Consider the following 18,017-nt stretch of genomic DNA (forward strand, 5'->3'; position numbering starts at 1 on the left):
CTTTAAAAGCCTGTTAGTATTTTCATGTTGTTATGTTAGTCATTAATTAAAATATTTTCAACCTTATTATGCAATCGCAGGTTTGCAGATATACGCCTGGTTCGACAGATGATCAGTTTACGTCAGAACACAAAGTAAGCACAGAAATGGCATTGCAGCAGTTAGGTGACGCACCTATTTCTCTTAAGCAAATGCTAAATGATTTTGTCGAGATCAAGCTTGAGAGGTTGAAAGAGCAAATGGATGCCACCAGGACATTGGCAAAGATGAACCTGGCATGCGTCGATGGTGCAATGGTAGGCTTATCTATGACCACCTTGTGCTTACTAAAGATCTGGTTTTGTTGTATTGTTATAACAATCAATCCAAATGATTTTTTGCTGAAGACATTTGAAGAAACAACACCAAACATGAAAACAAATGCTGGTCACCTGATTTCAGCCAGTTCCGAGGCTAATGGCAAACTACATTTCATTGCAAAAGAATTGCTTTCGACAGAAGAAGTGTATGTTGACATACTACACCTAATGGATCAGGTAATAAAACTCAACGCATTTTATTACTGTTGCGGGCTACGGCTGGTACCTGTTGTAACTTGTGTATTTTTGAAGCCATATTTTGCCACAATAACCTGTCGGATTAATAGCAACGGCACGGTTATAGCAATTATGCAAACATCGTAAAACAATCGTGAAGTTATTTTAATGTTAATAATAACCAGAAAGATATGCAGGTGCATATACTGCATAAACTTATACTACATAACTTGCCAAACTAATCCTTTTTCGAATCTAATAAATGTTGTCTTTCGCTTTCTCGACATAATTTCATGCATTGAAATGCATTATACAGCTGTATAGGTATCGCAACGTGAAAAAACAATCAATCTTATCACAATTATTGTGCGTCAGGTTTTTCGCAAAAAGTTGCAGGCCGAGGCACTTGTAAGGGACATCATTCCAGAAACTGAAGTGAACAAGATATTTGGTCATGTGTCTGCAATCTATCAATTCCATTTAAGCTTCTTGCTTCCGCAACTCCAAGATCGTCTTGAGAACTGGTAACAAAAAGATTTGTAATAGATAATAATAATAGTAAAAATAGATAATATACCTTTTGCCTTAAAGGGAAAGAAATCCTCGACTCGGTGACGTAATGATGCAAGCTGGTCCGTTTTTGAAGATATATGCCACGTATACACAGAATTACAAAGAGTCCTTGAAAACTCTGGACCATTGGTTAAAAAAGTCTAAGGATTTTGCTTATGTCATTCGCTTGATAGAGGCCAAATACAACCGCCAGCCTCTACCGTTACAGGTATGTTCCGGTCGGTGTAAAAATTTAATGGAGCATGATTGTTTGTTGGTATGGGTTGGACTGGCAAAATGCTGTGGCTTATAGTTAATGTACGACATAACCGTTGGCTTGCAGAGTCACATGGTGACACCCATACAGCGAATCCCTCGCTACAAGTTACTTCTTGAGGATTATCTTAAGGGCTTGTCAGAGGATGCACTGGATAGGAAAGAAACAGAAAAGGCACTGGAGCTCATTGCAGATGTTGCTTCGCATTTGAACGAAACTTTAAAAGTCTTAGTTAGTTCATTTTTTTATTATGAGTTAAAGTTGGGTTTTACTACTTGTCATGAAATTCATTGCAGTTGAATAGCCTTAGTTCATCTTTATCCGGAAATATGGTAGATTACTTTGTAACAAATTAATTGTTTAACATCTTAATAGGCTATTTACAGGGTTGTCCATCAGACATATTACGTTCCATGAGATATGGACTCCCTGCTTTAATTTTAACACAATATTAAAAACTAAACATTTCTACTTGGGTTTGCAAAATATGTTTTTGCTTCATTTACTGGCATTCGACAATCCTGAACATAAAGAATCAATAGCTATGTGCTTAACGCGCCACTGCATTAAATATTAGAACAACTGAAGAAAGAAAGAATTGGATACAAGTAATCAAAGAAGCGATCAAGGAGTGCGAATGCAAAATCAATTCTTTCAAAACAACCTCATCCAAAAGTTTCGAAAATCACCTTGATCATCAAACCTCCAGCGGCTCTTTTAAAATCAAAGATGAAGAAATTGGAAAAAGATGTCCTCGTTGGATAAAATATCGTGAAGCATCGATGTGTATGCTTTGCTCAAAGCCCTTTGAGAGATTCACTCGTAAAGATCACTGCAGAGCGTGTGCAAAAGTATGGTTTTGATGTCAAGAAACATTACAGACTAGTATGTAAACTTGACTGAGAAAAATGATTACAATGTATCAAGATTTCAATGAAATATAAGTAAATAGGAGAACAAAAGTGCCAGAACATATCTTAATTTGACAACTTCACAGGTAGTCTGTCTTGATTGTAGCGACCAGCAGTACATTCTTGACTACGCATATGGTGAAACTCATAGGGTCTATGAGTCTATGGGTCTATGAGTCTAAACTCACTTAAAGAAAAGTTGTTTAAGTTTTCCATAACCCTTTAATCGCCTGAGCGACACCCTTGCTGTGTCTGCTTTAAAGAAGTTGTCAACATAATGTGTGGTGGAGATTGTGGGCCAAAAGTATGTTACTGTTGTCAGTGCAAGGATAACTGTCATTCTTTTGTTTGGTATCATTTGCCAGACATATGGATGGTAATTAGAAACGATTACATTTTTTTACTTCCACTAAAACTAGTATTACACTATTTACTGTATAGAAATATTAAAAATAGGTAGTCAATCTTCACAAACTGCGAGTTTAACTAAACTTTCACAAATATTTGTATAATTATGTTCCTTGTTATTTATTTTCAGAAATGAGAGTGTAGCATTACACTTTAAACCTTGCAGGAAAATTAATACAACATCAGTTAAAAGCAATAGCTTTGCAACCAGAGTCGTGTTCTTCTGCTGAAATGGCATCCTTTTCTTGGGTAGAAGAATACTCACTAAAACTACAAGAATACTATTGGTTGAAGTGAGTTGACTAAATGTTTTCTGAATGTTTACATTTCTCAATACAAAGTTTTTGTTTATAAAATTTATGCTAGTTCCTGTTTGTAGATTGCATTGGAAAACTGAAAGTTGCGAAACTGTTGAACGTACAAATTTAAGTACTAATGCCTTTAGGAATAGAAGTATAGAATTAGAATTATGTATAATTGTATATGTATATATAATATTGTTAATTTGTAGAGAAGAAGTTGAAGGTCTGAGAGAACTATTCAGAGAACTTTGTAATGAACGTAACCCTTCTTGTTTCGTTCTTGTCTTGGCCTATACTTATTATCATTGCATCTTGAGTATTAGATATTCTTTATCGCTTAACCTAGTTTTGATTAAGAAAGTTCATATACGATTGTGTGTGATTTGCTTAGTTAGAGAATAGGGAAAATTGTTGATTAAGTGTAAACAAAGCTTATATTATTGGTTGGGAATATAGTTGTACTTACACAACAAAAGAAATAAAACGTTTTACATGAAATGCGCTTTTACTGAAGCTACTTCATCTGATTGTAGCTGGCATGAAATAATAGGTTGGCGTAGAGTCGTAGACTATAATAAGATAAATAAAAAATAAACCAACTATAATAAAGGCAGAGATTAATTGCTTGTCAAACATATTATATATAAGCTTATAGTTTGCGAGCTTGGACTGCTGGTTACTTGACCGTATAGCTTCAGGTTTTAACTTATAATGGTAGCAATAAAGTATGGATGATTTTAAGGTGTTAGATTATGCCAGTGAGTAATATTTGCAGCGTTGTTGTGTTTATTTGGTCGTGCCTTGTCACAACTCACAATCTGACACTGTTCAAACAATTACCTACAAAACACAAGTTTTTACACTTTCCGAAGAGGAAAGAAGATACGAAAACATTGACACGTTAATTGCTGTGGTCTAGATTTTAACATCAACAATCAACGATGTAGGCATTGAAAATCCTTTTGATTGGGACAAGATCGAAACTATAGCAAGCATGAAAGCTTTCGGTTTCTTTGTGTCGTGAGCCATGTTCATTGGCCAATGAAGATACTAACGTAATACAGCAGGGAGTGTGTTATCGGCATAACTTGCGATTTTGGTTCAATCGCACTCATCCGTGACCAGTCACTCGCAACTGAAGATAAAAATAGGAAACGTGTCTGGACTCAAGCATTTTGTGCATTGGCGGTTAGCAATATACTTTAAGTTGAACATAAACAGTTTACATACAGGCAGAAGTTGCATAAGCCTACATAGTAAGAACACTTGCTAAATCAAAGCCCATGACGTGTTTAATTGGTCTAGGAAGTTCAGGAAATGACAATAGGCTATTCTTCATTGATATGTATCCCACATACATATAATAGAGATTAATAACGCGTTAATTATTATATAGAGTAGGTAGAAGTGTTTATCATCAGCTTGTGCATAGATTTCTGGTATGACGTAGAGCAGTCTCAAATAACGTCATGTTAATGTTGTCAGACAACTTCCTTGTAAAAGAAGGAAAATAAACACGGGTATGTTTAAAACTATAAAAGAATTGTCGTGACGTAAACGAACCACTTGAACTTACATTGCGTTCGTATAACTCGTTACACAAAGCAAGTAGAAGTTATGTCTCTTTTAGCAGAAAAGAATGATAATGGTTTAGAATTATACCAATGAACAGTAGGTGTAAAGGCGAAACGTTTGATTCAATTTAAACTACGTCATTTCCTGTAACTTTTGCGTAGGTAATACAGTTTAGTTTTGCTATTCTGCTGGGCTTTGGTTTTGTTGAGACAGAGTGTATACTAGTATTAGTTTTAGATTTTAACTTTGCTGTATAAGTATTTCTCTCGGTTTAGCTTACAGAAAGCTTCGAGAACGGTACAAGTAAGTACCTGGTATATACTGTGCTAGGCTAGTTGCCAAAATTAGCCCTTAGCCCTATGAAGTTCTTGTGCAAATCTGATAATATTATAATGTTATCGGACATGTATTTCGTGTGTTGACCGTCAAATGCTGCTGTGTTACTTATAACTTGGCTCTCGCTCAGCAGAAGTCCCCTCTTAATTACTTCCGAATTGGGTAATCTTGTTACCACGACGCAAATTGCGTTCTCTCTATCGATCCGTCTAGTTTTGCAATGACATTGAAAGCGTCTCTTGGAGGGTATTTTGAAAGCAGTAATAGTTTTAAAGGGAATCAATAGCAACGACTGTGTCTGCTTGGTTAGCATACTATGATGTTCAACTAGCTTAAGCTGTCTAAAGAATGCTTACAACTTTGGGGTCAAATTGATTTACCACTACAAACGTACAGTGAAGTTGACACAATAGCAAGTCGGCTACAGTATCAGGAACCCCACACAAGTAACGCAGTGCTATATGGTATATTAAGGGATAATGTGGAAAACGCGCAAGAAGTTCAGTACACTTTTGTGATCGACTTTTGCTGTCTTTCGAGGCCACCGCATTCCTTTCTCACAACACCATACATGGCGAAAAATAAACAACGCAATACAATTCCTATACAAAGAACTAGAAATCATGATGGTAATGAAATAGCTTTGGATAAGCGAAGGAAAATATGCTGCATAGCTCCAGTATCTTTGTGTATACCACAAAAAATGGACTTGAGTGAAGCAGCTTCGTTTTACTCAGACAGCTTCAGTTTAGAACAGCAGTGTTGCAGAATTGTTTTCAAATATTGAAGTTTTTAAAATGTGTTGACAATGTTTAGCTTGCTACAGGCCTACTTTAAAATAATAGTATAGAAATAGTATCGTATACGGATAGTATAATATAATAGTTTGTATATTTAAATATACTATTAGTATATGTATTAGAGTAGTTGAATATTATAACTCTTAAACTAAATAGTTTTTGCAGATCATCAAGATAAGATATTTTCATAAAAATGGCGGCTGCGTACCCAGTTAACCAAACAAACACTACGTCTGTGGTATTGCCACCTCAAGCGCAGATCATGATGCAACCTCAACCTCAACAGATTTCAACTTCAGCAAACAGTAAAACGAAGGCACTCAGAGGAATCGCGGTTTGTAACCTATGGCCTATACTCTATAGTTACCTATACTATTAGCGATAAACAGCAAAATGTGATCAATACCCTCTATGCTTATACCTTTGATCAACAGTATTCGTTAAAGTCACATTGAAGTTTCAATGAATAAGCAGCCGACTGCTCTTTGACTATAATAAACTGTGCAAATCATATCTATTATATAGCTTAAAAGATAAAAAGAAAGATGGTAGCTTACAAACATTATGGAAATAGTTCACGTTTTTATTACTATTTTTACCAATGCGTCTTTTACATATTAGTTTTTATGTTATGTTACGTCCTAGATAGCAGAAGTGGTTCTCGGGTCTTTATGCGTGGTGTTGGGAGCAGTATTCTCCGGCTATGTCAGTGATCATGGTTATAGGTCCAGTTATGGTTATGGTTACTACCGAGCGTGGACGACCGGAGAAGGAATATGGTGTGGTGTTTGGGTAAGATTACAGTGTATATTATGATCAAAATAGAAGTCTGTTTTCACACATGAAAAAATATTTACGCCATATTATTACAAACACAGGTAATAATATGGTAATAATATAAAACAACACGTTCAAATCCACTTATTGATAACAGAAAACTTGAGTCTATTTCAATTTAGAATAGATCATGTACTTAATTTTTTGTACTTGATTTTCTTCATCTTCATTTGCTTCACTACTTCATTTTTTCGTACTTCATTTTTACAAATATTTCTTCCTTTTCAGATAGTAATTGCTGGTGGACTTGGAATAGCTGCTGGAAGTAAAAGGGCGACACCTTGCATCGTGAGCATGGCAACGAGAATTTTACTTAAGCTGTTATCTGGCACACATGAACGTCAACATGATTGCATGTTTAGATACATCAGTGCAAAACTTTGTCGTTTTATCTTAACTTTTTTAGATCAACTGTCACATGGGTTTTGCCGTCACTGGAGCGGTATTCTCAATTACACTTTTTGGTTTGGGAATAGGGATGGTTTCAGGAACGAGAACGGTATATTAACAAATAACTTTACTGATGTACGATGTAGTTTATTAAATGCGCTTTTAATATTTTTATTCAACAAAACATTTAAACTGGAATGACATTTACCCACTTTCAAACAAGTATTTCGCCATTGGCCTGATGGTAGTCAATATCGTCGCTGCTTTTTTATCTTTCATTCTCCTCATTGTGAGTGCATCATTGACTTGCTGCATCAATCCGCAAGGTTGTTGTGGAGGATGTTGCGGAGAATGTTGTGGACAGGTTGGTTCTTTTATTAGTTATAATTTCAACAAAGTGATCTTAATTTAACCCTAACCCACATCTTGAGGTTCCAACTTCATTTAACAGGGATACTTAGAAACAAGCCAGCAGGTGGCATACATTGGAACCGCCCCTGGCACTGCTGGTCAACCAGCATTCGTTCAGAGTAAGTCGTTATGTCAGGCCATTGCTACCATTTTTCAATGATTACGTTTACATCGTAGCATACTTTGTTATAGATATGCAACCTGGGCAATCGCAGTCTCATTACGTTTTTCAAACAGCACCTGCCCCAGGAACAATTCCACAGTATACTATGCCAGTGGTGATGCAGCAAGGTCCAGTAATTCCATCCAACTCTGCTGCCACTACAAGCCAAGTCATGCCAACTGATCAGCTTGGTTCTGATGCTGGCCAGAGAAAACAACAAGAAGCTTCCAATGTCACGCAATCTCCAACAGAGAGTGGGCAAGGTTACCCACCTGCTTATTCCCAGTAATTAGTCATCGATAGTCAAATGGTGAACGATACAGAAAATTTCGAAAGATGTTCAGCAAAAAGAAAAAAAAATTAAGATTTTGTTGTAGTAAATGTTAATGGTAAATATATGCTTGCCTGCCGTGTTTATGATTTACATTATTTTGATCGTGTCTTTGTTTTGTACTGTTGTTTATTTGCTGCTTGGCGTTGTTGTTGTGGATTTAAAAAAATATTAATCAGAGATGCTTAACAAACCTTTGAATTTTGCGTGTGTGTATATGCACGATTATTTTGTTTCAAGCTTGGCTATTGCTATTTTTAAAATGCAGTTATGTAGATAAAAATAATAAAAAAGCAAATCAATCAAGTATAAGTGTAATAAAAAAATCAACCAAATTTCTTGTTAGTTTGTAGTATTTTTGCCATTGCCATTGTACAGTACTTGATTGTGTTTCCTCTTTTCGGGCGCCTCTAAGAGTAAACTTATAGAACACATTGTATCGTCGTTCTTGTTTTATTGCCATACAACATACTTCAGGAGGTTATAGCTTCGTACAAATTTAACGGTTTTATTGCTAAACCTATTTTAGTTGTTAATTTAGGTAGCTGTAGGCTACATGTGTTGTGTAATGATTAAGTATGTAAAGTAGTATATCCAAAAATCGCTAAAAAGTGCGTTTCTGACAGTCATAAACCTGTTGCGTTTACTTAATGACATGAAAGACATTTCGTAATTGTAGGTTACTTGCTTTTTCTAAATATAGCTATGAAGCAAAGTACGTCTTTATTTTTGAGGAATAGATTGCTTTGTTAATTTAATCGTCTCTTGTTACTATACTTACGCTGGAAATAGCAGTGAAACCCAACCTGGCATTCATAAGCATTGATGCCGACGCAGGCGATCGTAAGCAAATGTATAATGAAATGGAAAACACGCAGTAGAGGTTCCAGAACATGGCTGAAGGCTTGCACCAAAAATGGAGATTAAAGCTCAGCAAAACAAAAACCGTGTTGGAATCTTTCCTTGGGTTGGGCAGATTTCTCTCGTATCTTCAACTCCTTGCGCCATTACGCAAGAAACTTGCATCTCGCGTCACTTTGATAAGAAAACGGGTGAGCTCAACTTGAAGGCAGGAAATGCTACCTTTGGTACAGAAACTTTGTCTGCACTAGTCTGAAACTTTGTTTGCACTAGTCTATTCCACAGCTGAGTGCAGCTGCGCTTCCGTCTGATGTCGCAATACACACATGCTATACTCTATTATAGCAACTATATATTATAACAACTATACTATACCAACTGCTTAGTTTTTCAGTCCAACATCCATCCTACCTAAAATATCTCTTAAGTTTGTTTAAAATACACGCTAAACAAAGAACTTATGGTTTGGTAAATGTCGAATTTAATTACAACTTTTCTAGTAAAGTTTTCGTAATTGACTTTCGATGATAACAAAACGGGCCTATAGGGCCCAGTGTAATATGTCTAAATACATGATAGGCCTACTGTCAATTTTACTTCTCAATGAAATTTTTGTAATTGGCAGTAAATTCGCATACATTGTAGTTTACGGTAAAAATGTTTGCAGTGCAATTCAGGCACAGAATATCATAGCAATGGTGATGATAATTGCCATGTAGCACAGATAAAATTTAGAAACCAAAATTCAGTCTTTCTGCTGGATATCATACCGCCAGCACAAGTAATTATAAAAACAAAGACTCAAGAATAATTATATTATGATAAGAAAATTTGTAACTAAAGATATTGAAACATACTGATACTTTATTATTTTATTTATTAATTATTTTAACCTAGTCATTTGAAAACATCTCTCAAGCCAATAAAATTAGAGACACTTTGGTCTACAGGCCACTTAATTGTTAATACTTGGTTTTATGCGTCGCTATTTACCTATGTAATCTTGTGTAGGCTAAGTGTGTGCTTACTACAATATAATGATAATATAATATAAAATGCGAGCTGCTTATGGATAAAAGTATCCAGGTTTTTAGTTTTAGCTTCTGGTTTTAATTATTTTCCTGGTTTTATTTTACGCTTGGACAGGAAGGACTGTTTTGTGATTTTTATGCTGTAGAACGGCCAGCCCTATTTTTAGCTTTGTCAATATAAGTGAGTTTATGTTATCATGTAAGCCCGAGATGTGATGTGGTATAGCAATGCATCATATCGCTTAGTGATTGGCCGCTAAAAGCTAATGGATAGATGGATTTGCGGTGAAGATATACGCAGTGTTAAGATTTAGGAAATAAAGAACATGGCTGGTTGGAACAATATAACGTTGGATGAGTCAGATAACTACCCGTTTACATTTGAAGGTGAATAGATTTGAATGGTAAAAAGTACTAGATGAACGATGCAATGATTTAAAATAGCAATGAGCAATGCAAAACTTCTCCTAGCCATGGCTAATTAAAACGCAAGTTTTGATGTTTAACTAAAACCATGCTTCTATTAATCCTATTTTAGATGCGGACAAGGTAAAAAAATTATGCGAAGCCTTGCAAAGCTACGAAGACAGAATGACCGATGTAAGTGTCTTATTACCAATGCGTTTCCGTCTCACAGTATAAGTTAGTATCAAAAACTTTAAAAGCCTGTTAGTAGAAGTCATTAATTAAAATATTTTCGACCTTATCATACAATCACAGGTTTGCAGAAATACGCCTGGTTTGACAGATGACCAGTTCGAGTCAGAAAAAAAAGAAAGAAAAGAAATGGCATTGCAGCATTTAGGTGATGTACCTGTTTCTCTTAAGCAAATGCTAAATGATTTTATCGAGATCAAGCTTGAGAGGTTGAAAGAGCAAATGGACGCCACTAGGAAATTGGCAAAGATGAACCTGACATGCGTCGATGGTGCAATGGTAGGCTTATCTAGGACTTTGTGCTTTCTAAAGATCTGGTTTTGCTGTATTGTTATAACAATCAATCCAAATGATTTTTTGCAGAAGACAATTGAAGAAACAAAATCAAACATGAAAACAAACGCTGGTCACCTGATTTCAGCCAGTTCCGAGGCTAATGACAAACTACATTTCATTGCAAAAGAATTACTTTCGACAGAAGAAGTGTATGTTGACATACTACACCTAATGGATCAGGTAATAAAACTCAATGCATTTTATTACTGTTGCGAGCTGTGGCTGGTACCTGTTGTAACTTGTGTATTTTTAAAGCCATATTTTGCCACAATAACCTGTCGGATTAATATCCACGGCACAGTTATACCAGTTATGCAAACATCGTAAAACAATCGTAAAGTCATTTTATTGTTAATAATAACCAGAAAGATATGCAGGTGCATATACTGCATAAACTATATACATACATAACTTGCCAAACTAATCCTTTTTCGAATCTAATAAGTGTTGTTTTTCGCTTTCTCGACATAATTTCATCCATTGAAATGCATTATACAGCTTTATAGGTATCGCAACGTGAAAAACAATCAATCTTATCACAATTATTGTGCATCAGGTTTTTCGCAAAAAGTTGCAGGCAAAGGCACTTGTAAGGGACATCATTCCAGAAACTGAAGTGAACAAGATATTTGGTCACGTATCTGCAATCTATCAATTTCATTTCAGCTTCTTGCTTCCACAACTCCAAGATCGTCTTGAGAACTGGTAGCAAAAAGATTTGTCAAAATTACTTCAATTGGAATTCGTTCAGTTAATTGGAGCAACTACAAAAATAGACAACGTACCTTTTGCATTTAAGGGAAAAAAACCCTCGAATCGGTGACGTAATGATGCAAGCTGGTCCGTTTTTGAAGATATATGCCACGTATACACAGAATTACAAAGAGTCCTTGAAAACTCTGGACCATTGGTTAAAAAAGTCTAAGGATTTTGCTTCTGTCATTCGCTTGATAGAGGCCAAATACAAACGTCAGCCTCTACCGTTACAGGTATGTTCCGGGCGGTGTAAAAATTTAATGGAGCATGTTTGTTTGTTGGTATGGGTTGGACTGGCAAAATGCTGTGGCTTATAGTTAACGTACGACCTAACCGTTGGCTTGCAGAGTCACATGGTGACACCCATACAGCGAATCCCTCGCTACAAGTTACTTCTTGAGGATTATCTTAAGGGCTTGTCAGAGGATGCACTGGATAGGAAGGAAACAGAAAAGGCACTGGAGCTCATTGCAGATGTTGCTTCGCATTTGAACGAAACTCTAAAAGTCTTAGTTAGTTCATTTTTTTATTATGAGTTAAAGTTGGGTTTTACTACTTGTCATGAAATTCATTGCAGTTGAATAGCCTTAGTTCATCTTCATCCAGGAATATGGTAGATTACTTCGCTACAAATTAATTGTTTAACATCTTAATAGGCTATTTACAGGATTGTCCATGAGACATATTACGTTCCATGAGATATGGACTCCCTGCTATTCTCCATACGTCCCCATAGACAACCTACTTATTCGTTTTACTCGCCAAATCAACCTTTTTAATAACGAAGGAAAGACGAAGGGAACTTCTGAAAAAACTTTTCGATCTGGAGAATGCGGATTTTGACATAACAAATGTATCAAGAGATTTACTGCAGGAAGGCTTATTAAAAAGACAGGACAATCAGGAAAATAAGCAATATGAAAGTTATATATATTTGGTATGTGGATGGTTATATGATTTACCATGGCATTTGTGTTAAATTACATGTATTTTTAGATGATACATTCTACTTACAACGCAGCTTAGTGACATGCTACTCGACTGTGCTCCACTTCGCAAGCTTCCTCTCAACAAATCGTACAAAGTTCGAGCTAGAATCGATCTTGCAGGTGCGCAGGTTTTTGAGGTCAGAGCCTTTGATGGCTCTCATGGATTCTGCGTGCACGGAATAAAAGAATCGGTGGAATTTGCAACTGAGTAAATTGCCAACGCTGTTTAATTTTAACACAATATTAAAAACTAAACATTTCTACTTGAGTTTGCAAAATATGTTTTTGCTTCATTTACTGGCATTCGACAATCCTGAACATAAAGAATCAATAGCTATGTGCTTAACGCGCCACTGCATTAAATATTAGAACAACTGAAGAAAGAAAGAATTGGATACAAGCGATCAAAGAAGCGATCAAGGAGTGCGAATGCAAAATCAATTCTTTCAAAACAACCTCATCCAAAAGTTTCGAAAATCACCTTGATCATCAAACCCCCAGCGGCTCTTTTAAAATCAAAGATGAAGAAATTGGGAAAAGATGTCCTCGTTGGATAAAATATCGTGAAGCATCGATGTGTATGCTTTGCTCAAAGCCCTTTGGGAGATTCAATCGTAAAGATCACTGCAGAGCGTGTGCAAAAGTATGGTTTTGATGTCAAGAAACATTACAGACTAGTATGTAAACTTGACTGAGAAAAATTATTACAATGTATCAAGATTTCAATGAAATATAAGTAAATAGGAGAACAAAAGTGCCAGAACATATCTTAATTTGACAACTTCACAGGTAGTCTGTCTTGATTGTAGCGACCAGCAGTACATTCTTGACTACGCATATGGTGAAACTCATAGGGTCTGTATTGTTTGCCATCAAATTTTGAACGCAAAGTATCAGGTGAGGAGTATTTGAATCGTATAAATGAAAGTAACGCATATTTGTTTGATTTATACTTTTAAAACTTTTAACACTTTTGGTCCCATACATCTCCAATTTATCAGTAATTCCAAAGGTGCGTGGCCAAAAGAGAAATCAAATTTGTGCATGTTTTTCAGGTTGATGCATCGGAGCTTGCGCAAAAAAGTTTGTTATCTGACTTTCTCTACTTTAGTGAGAACTCAAATTGGCGGAAAATGACAGAATTCTGGTGTCTTGTGCCCAAAAATGAACTGAAAGTGTACGTTTTCAAAGCCACCAGGGTTTGTATTTTGTTAATACCCGGTTTAACATTCATGTATTATTGTGATAGTGATAACCAAGCTAATCCTATTTCTAATTAAGTTATTATTTTAAATTTGCTTCCCAAAAACAAAGATAAAGTCGTTGTCTGTATATAACGATTTTAATCACTAATATGGACTACGCGTTAGTAACTACGAAGCCCAAGCCTATGCAGCATTTTGCACTTGTATACAACTTACATAAATATAAGATCCAACACCGCAATGGTGTGGAACGAATACTGCTAACAAGCACCAAGAAATTACAAAAATCGCAAGCTTATAAATTTCATTAGCTAACATTCAATTCCGCCTGAATAAACTAATCCAAATTGCGTAGGTCATAGCTCTTTCTGCTTGTAAGACACTGCCCAAGTAAACAATATGTAATGGAGAGCAATTCATTACGTAATCAGTCACAGGGTTATCACATGACATTCGCTAAACGCGCGGCTATAAAAGTATCTCTAGCTCCAGTCACAAGCCGAGTCCTAAATACCATTGACCATAAAAACATTTGTGTAAACATTAGTTAAGTCATACATACTCTTGTCATTTTGTAACTAATGATGCTCATGCGTATATACAGTAAAACGTCATGTAAGGTGATAAATTTGTTTTATACAGGACATCAAAGAAGAAAGAATAATCAGTTTAGAAGGTTGCAAGGTTTCCTGCTCCAATGAATGTCAAGAACAAAAATATTGCATGAAACTGGAGGCAAAGCAAAACATCTACTTTCTGGCAACTGACGATAAGAAGCTTGCCCAGAATTGGTTGTATGTACTAAGTGAAGGTTCCAAAGGAAAAAGATTGAAAGAGGAAGATGTGAAAAATGCTGGAAGCAAGGGTCCTGTCTTACCATCGCCAATAGAAAGAAAAACAAGTTTTTTCAATCGAGTGGCATCAATAAGACGGAGGAAATAGGCGAAGACGTGACAGCATGGATGAGTTTTGCAAACATCATTTAGATATTTTCGGACATACTGAAGCAGACGTATACACAGTAAGCTTTATTACCATAAAACGAGTTGGAAAACCTGGCCTGGTTTTTGCAAATTCACTTCAGTACTTACAATTTGCAAGTTATACTTTCTACTCACCCAATGTAGGCTATGACAAATTCTATAAGGATGTCAATGTTTGCATAGTTTGATGTATATAGCTATATACTAACCTAGGTTAGTTTTCATTCAATTTTTGATCGGCTACAGTTTTCTATCACTCGCCCCACTTTATAAATTTTTTTTTTATATATTGTTTTATTTTCATTTTTCACCTATTTTGTCTTAATGAGACTGTGATTAAGTCTTTCACTCAATTGCAGTCGAGGACGAGATTTTCCGAAGGATAACGATTTTTATGTCATCGTGTCGTTTTTTATTTTGATTCGTTGGTATTAATGCTGATGGTCTTGCACTGATTTGTAACAATCAAATCAAAAAGCTGGCTTAAACAAAGCGGCATTTTAAGTAAAGATTTCACAACAAACATGGTCGAAGTTACACCTCTCGTAGTTGGAACAAGCTCTTGGCCAGTTTTCAAAATTAAATGTAGAATCATATTGTTCATCTCTATCCCTCAATTTCAAACTTAGCTGTTAATAGTGAAAGGTGGAAAACAAGACTCCGTCTCACAAAACCATTTTTTTACAGTAGCAATGTGCCTGTTTATGACAGGAAGTTTAATTTTTAGAATTTGTCTTTCTAATTTGGCAAATCAAGCATTTAAACAAAACTGATAAAAAAAAAATTTTAAATAACCTAATTGTGCACGCAATTTTGACGTTTGCTATGCTATGACAAATAACTTTTTAAAAAGATAAAGTATATAGTTTAAGCTTCTGCTATAAAAGATTAATATGAAATAATCCAAAGTCGGCTGTTGGTAAATTTACCATCCTCATTACTTCTTCATGATCTTCTAACAAGTCATCGCATGAATAGAAGATATCGTACACATCTGAAGAAAGGATCAACAGGAATTTGTTTGTATGAAATGTCCACACTTTACGTGACTATAAGGTGAATCCAATTGTGACAAGTAATATCGATCTTTGCGGTATTTTTAAAATTGGAAAATACACAAGCTATACGGTACAATTACATGTTAAAAGCAGTCCGACCTTCATGGCTCAGAGAACTTTTACTTTCTGGTAATTGCTTTGAGTTAAGCTCTGCATCCATGTGCGCGACTGAAAAGTTTATTTTGATTTTTAAGATCAACCTTATATAGCCTTTAACAGCAAAATAGCATTTTTATGTTCTAATAATTGCATAAGGTGCGTTTACAAGCTAACTCAAAAACTTGCCATACAAATGTTTGAAGCGCACTGACTCAATGTTTGAATTCTCCAGCTAACTATATGCTTTCAGTCAATGTACGAGTATTAGTACGTCTTCATTCTATATTTGAGACTTGTATATTCTGTATTTAAATATATTTTTTGCATTGAAATCTCTGCCCTCGGCAGGGGAAAGTTTCTAAATTAATTGAACTTGACGATGATTTTGTAATGAAAAGTGGTGTATGGTACCTTAACCTGTAAGGTTTGCCCACTTCAATACAAAGTCTGTTTACTTGTGTATATCTTAACAGTGAACTTTGATAGACTTCAGGAAAATAATAACACGGGAATGACAACTGTATAATCTGATTATATTGAAGCCTCTTTGAACGAATAAATCAAGATAGAACATTGTGACAGCAACAGCATAAAGACATGTTGCGGCGTTGAACATACGACTGATAAGTAGGGCAAGTTTTTGTTGCAATAAAAAAGTGAGAAAGTTGAACTTAATTTTAACAAAAGTTGCAGTAAAAAGTTGCATTTATGCACAGGTTTTTTAAAATTATTCGGGTATGAGATACTCGAAAGGATCCATTGTATAACCCAGCAGTTTAAGACTTGCAGGGTGTCTGCTTGTTCCTTCTTCGCTATTCAATCGATCATGCATACATTTTTATGTTCTTTAGGTTTGAAACCTACATGACAGCATTTCGCTGTCAGCTCCCGCAGAGCTGTCAAATTTGGTACTTTCCCATTTCACGGACGGCCTGGCGAGACCGCCGAAAATTGCATTTTTTGCCGGGACGCAGCAAGAAAAAAACGCAATGCGGAAACAATTTTCCGCAAAAAGCCAAACAGCAAAGCGATAACCCACCCCTCCCCAAACCCCCTAGGTCTGCAAACTTGACTACTAGAAACTAGAACCATATTAGAAATACTTTTATAGCATGTTTTTTAAATCACTCCTTTACATTTTGCGCAATACTTGATAAAAGTTGCAGTAAAAAGTTGCATGAAAACTAGAAAAAAGTTGCAAAAAGTTGCAATATAAAATTCCTACAAACAGCTTACAACATCATACTACATAAATTCTGCGTATTTAGGAAGCTGCCGGAAGCTGTAAAAAAAAGTTGCAAAAGTTGCAAAAACTTGCCCTACTGATAAGTGATAATTCGTAATGCACGCACAGGGGAAGCAATCGATTACCTCACGCAGTGTTATGCTTCACTGATTCGATAGATGAGAATTCTATGTCGTACACAATTTTACATTTCATTAATTGATATATTTATCACAATTTCATACAATTTGGCCCCAGATTTACAGCTATTCTGTGGCATTATTTATATGCGATTTTGCTTGCATTTTGATACTGTTTGTCGGAATAAATTAAAACGAAATGCTGTGCCAAAACCCATTTAAAATATAGGCTTAATGGTTTTCATAGCAAATCAAAACAACTACTTTTACTTTTTATATAGCCTAAGTTATATATAATTTAATTCATAATATTTTCATTCATAAAAGTTTAATTAAATGAAGTCTATACACAAACCTATTATACTGGATAGTTGTCAGTAAATAAACCGATCAACGAAACAAAACATTTTTCAATAATAAATAGTAGTTACGCAGTTATTGAAACCGAGTTATGGGAAATATGTCTCTCAATATACCGGTGCTAGGTAGCGTTAAAGATGATAACATCTATAACTGTAACAAAGAGAACAATAAATCTGCAAACTAAAGTCAAAGCTGTGACCAAAAAATAATTGGCAAAGCCTGAATAAAGATTTCTAGATGGATCAAATCGTTTTTCTATTGCTTGTCCAGTGGAACCGGCGTCAAGAACATTACGTCATTCGAAAACGTCTTGAACTTTACTTTGGAGAAAAAAGTCATCGAACGTAAAGAGCATTTTTGGAATGCATTTAGATTTTTAGAACAAATTTTTCTAATGCTGATTCGAACAGCTAGGCGAATTAATGTATACAAAGCAGTATCATAAGCAGGATTCTTCCATAACCGAAGACAAAGAGATAACAAAC

The 18,017-nt window shown here is 35.4% G+C and overlaps 2 protein-coding genes and 2 long non-coding RNA genes across 6 annotated transcripts; all 4 read left to right on the top strand.

Annotated features, from left to right (window-relative positions):
- Positions 1–1,136: 1,136 nt before the first annotated feature.
- Positions 1,137–14,782, top strand: LOC143460245 (FYVE, RhoGEF and PH domain-containing protein 4-like). Of its 2 annotated transcripts, XM_076957688.1 has the most exons (8): positions 1,137–1,317; positions 1,432–1,596; positions 12,258–12,407; positions 12,492–12,667; positions 12,829–13,102; positions 13,249–13,356; positions 13,515–13,658; positions 14,307–14,782. In XM_076957688.1, the coding sequence occupies exons 1-8, from the start codon at positions 1,156–1,158 to the stop codon at positions 14,604–14,606; spliced, it is 1,479 nt and encodes a 492-aa protein (XP_076813803.1). In that variant the 5' UTR covers positions 1,137–1,155; the 3' UTR covers positions 14,607–14,782. The 2 variants fall into 2 exon arrangements, with proteins under 2 accessions (XP_076813803.1, XP_076813804.1); XM_076957689.1 differs by lacking the exons at positions 1,137–1,317; positions 1,432–1,596 and adding an exon at positions 11,818–11,982.
- On the top strand, positions 2,469–3,219 carry LOC143460251 (uncharacterized). Its single transcript, XR_013117848.1, has 3 exons — positions 2,469–2,652; positions 2,815–2,977; positions 3,196–3,219. It is a non-coding gene; the product is annotated as an uncharacterized LOC143460251 (long non-coding RNA).
- Positions 4,738–8,266, top strand: LOC143460248 (uncharacterized). Of its 2 annotated transcripts, none has more exons than XM_076957693.1 (8): positions 4,738–4,864; positions 5,863–6,031; positions 6,343–6,489; positions 6,763–6,822; positions 6,941–7,033; positions 7,148–7,288; positions 7,376–7,454; positions 7,573–8,266. In XM_076957693.1, the coding sequence occupies exons 2-8, from the start codon at positions 5,891–5,893 to the stop codon at positions 7,785–7,787; spliced, it is 876 nt and encodes a 291-aa protein (XP_076813808.1). In that variant the 5' UTR covers positions 4,738–4,864; positions 5,863–5,890; the 3' UTR covers positions 7,788–8,266. The 2 variants fall into 2 exon arrangements, with proteins under 2 accessions (XP_076813808.1, XP_076813807.1); XM_076957692.1 differs by having other exon boundaries at positions 4,744–4,864; positions 7,528–8,266.
- On the top strand, positions 9,972–10,402 carry LOC143460249 (uncharacterized). The gene is made up of 2 exons (XR_013117847.1): positions 9,972–10,108; positions 10,260–10,402. It is a non-coding gene; the product is annotated as an uncharacterized LOC143460249 (long non-coding RNA).
- Positions 14,783–18,017: the final 3,235 nt, after the last annotated feature.

This window comes from Clavelina lepadiformis, chromosome 5, assembly GCF_947623445.1.
Source record: "Clavelina lepadiformis chromosome 5, kaClaLepa1.1, whole genome shotgun sequence".
Taxonomy (NCBI): Eukaryota; Metazoa; Chordata; class Ascidiacea; order Aplousobranchia; family Clavelinidae; genus Clavelina; species Clavelina lepadiformis.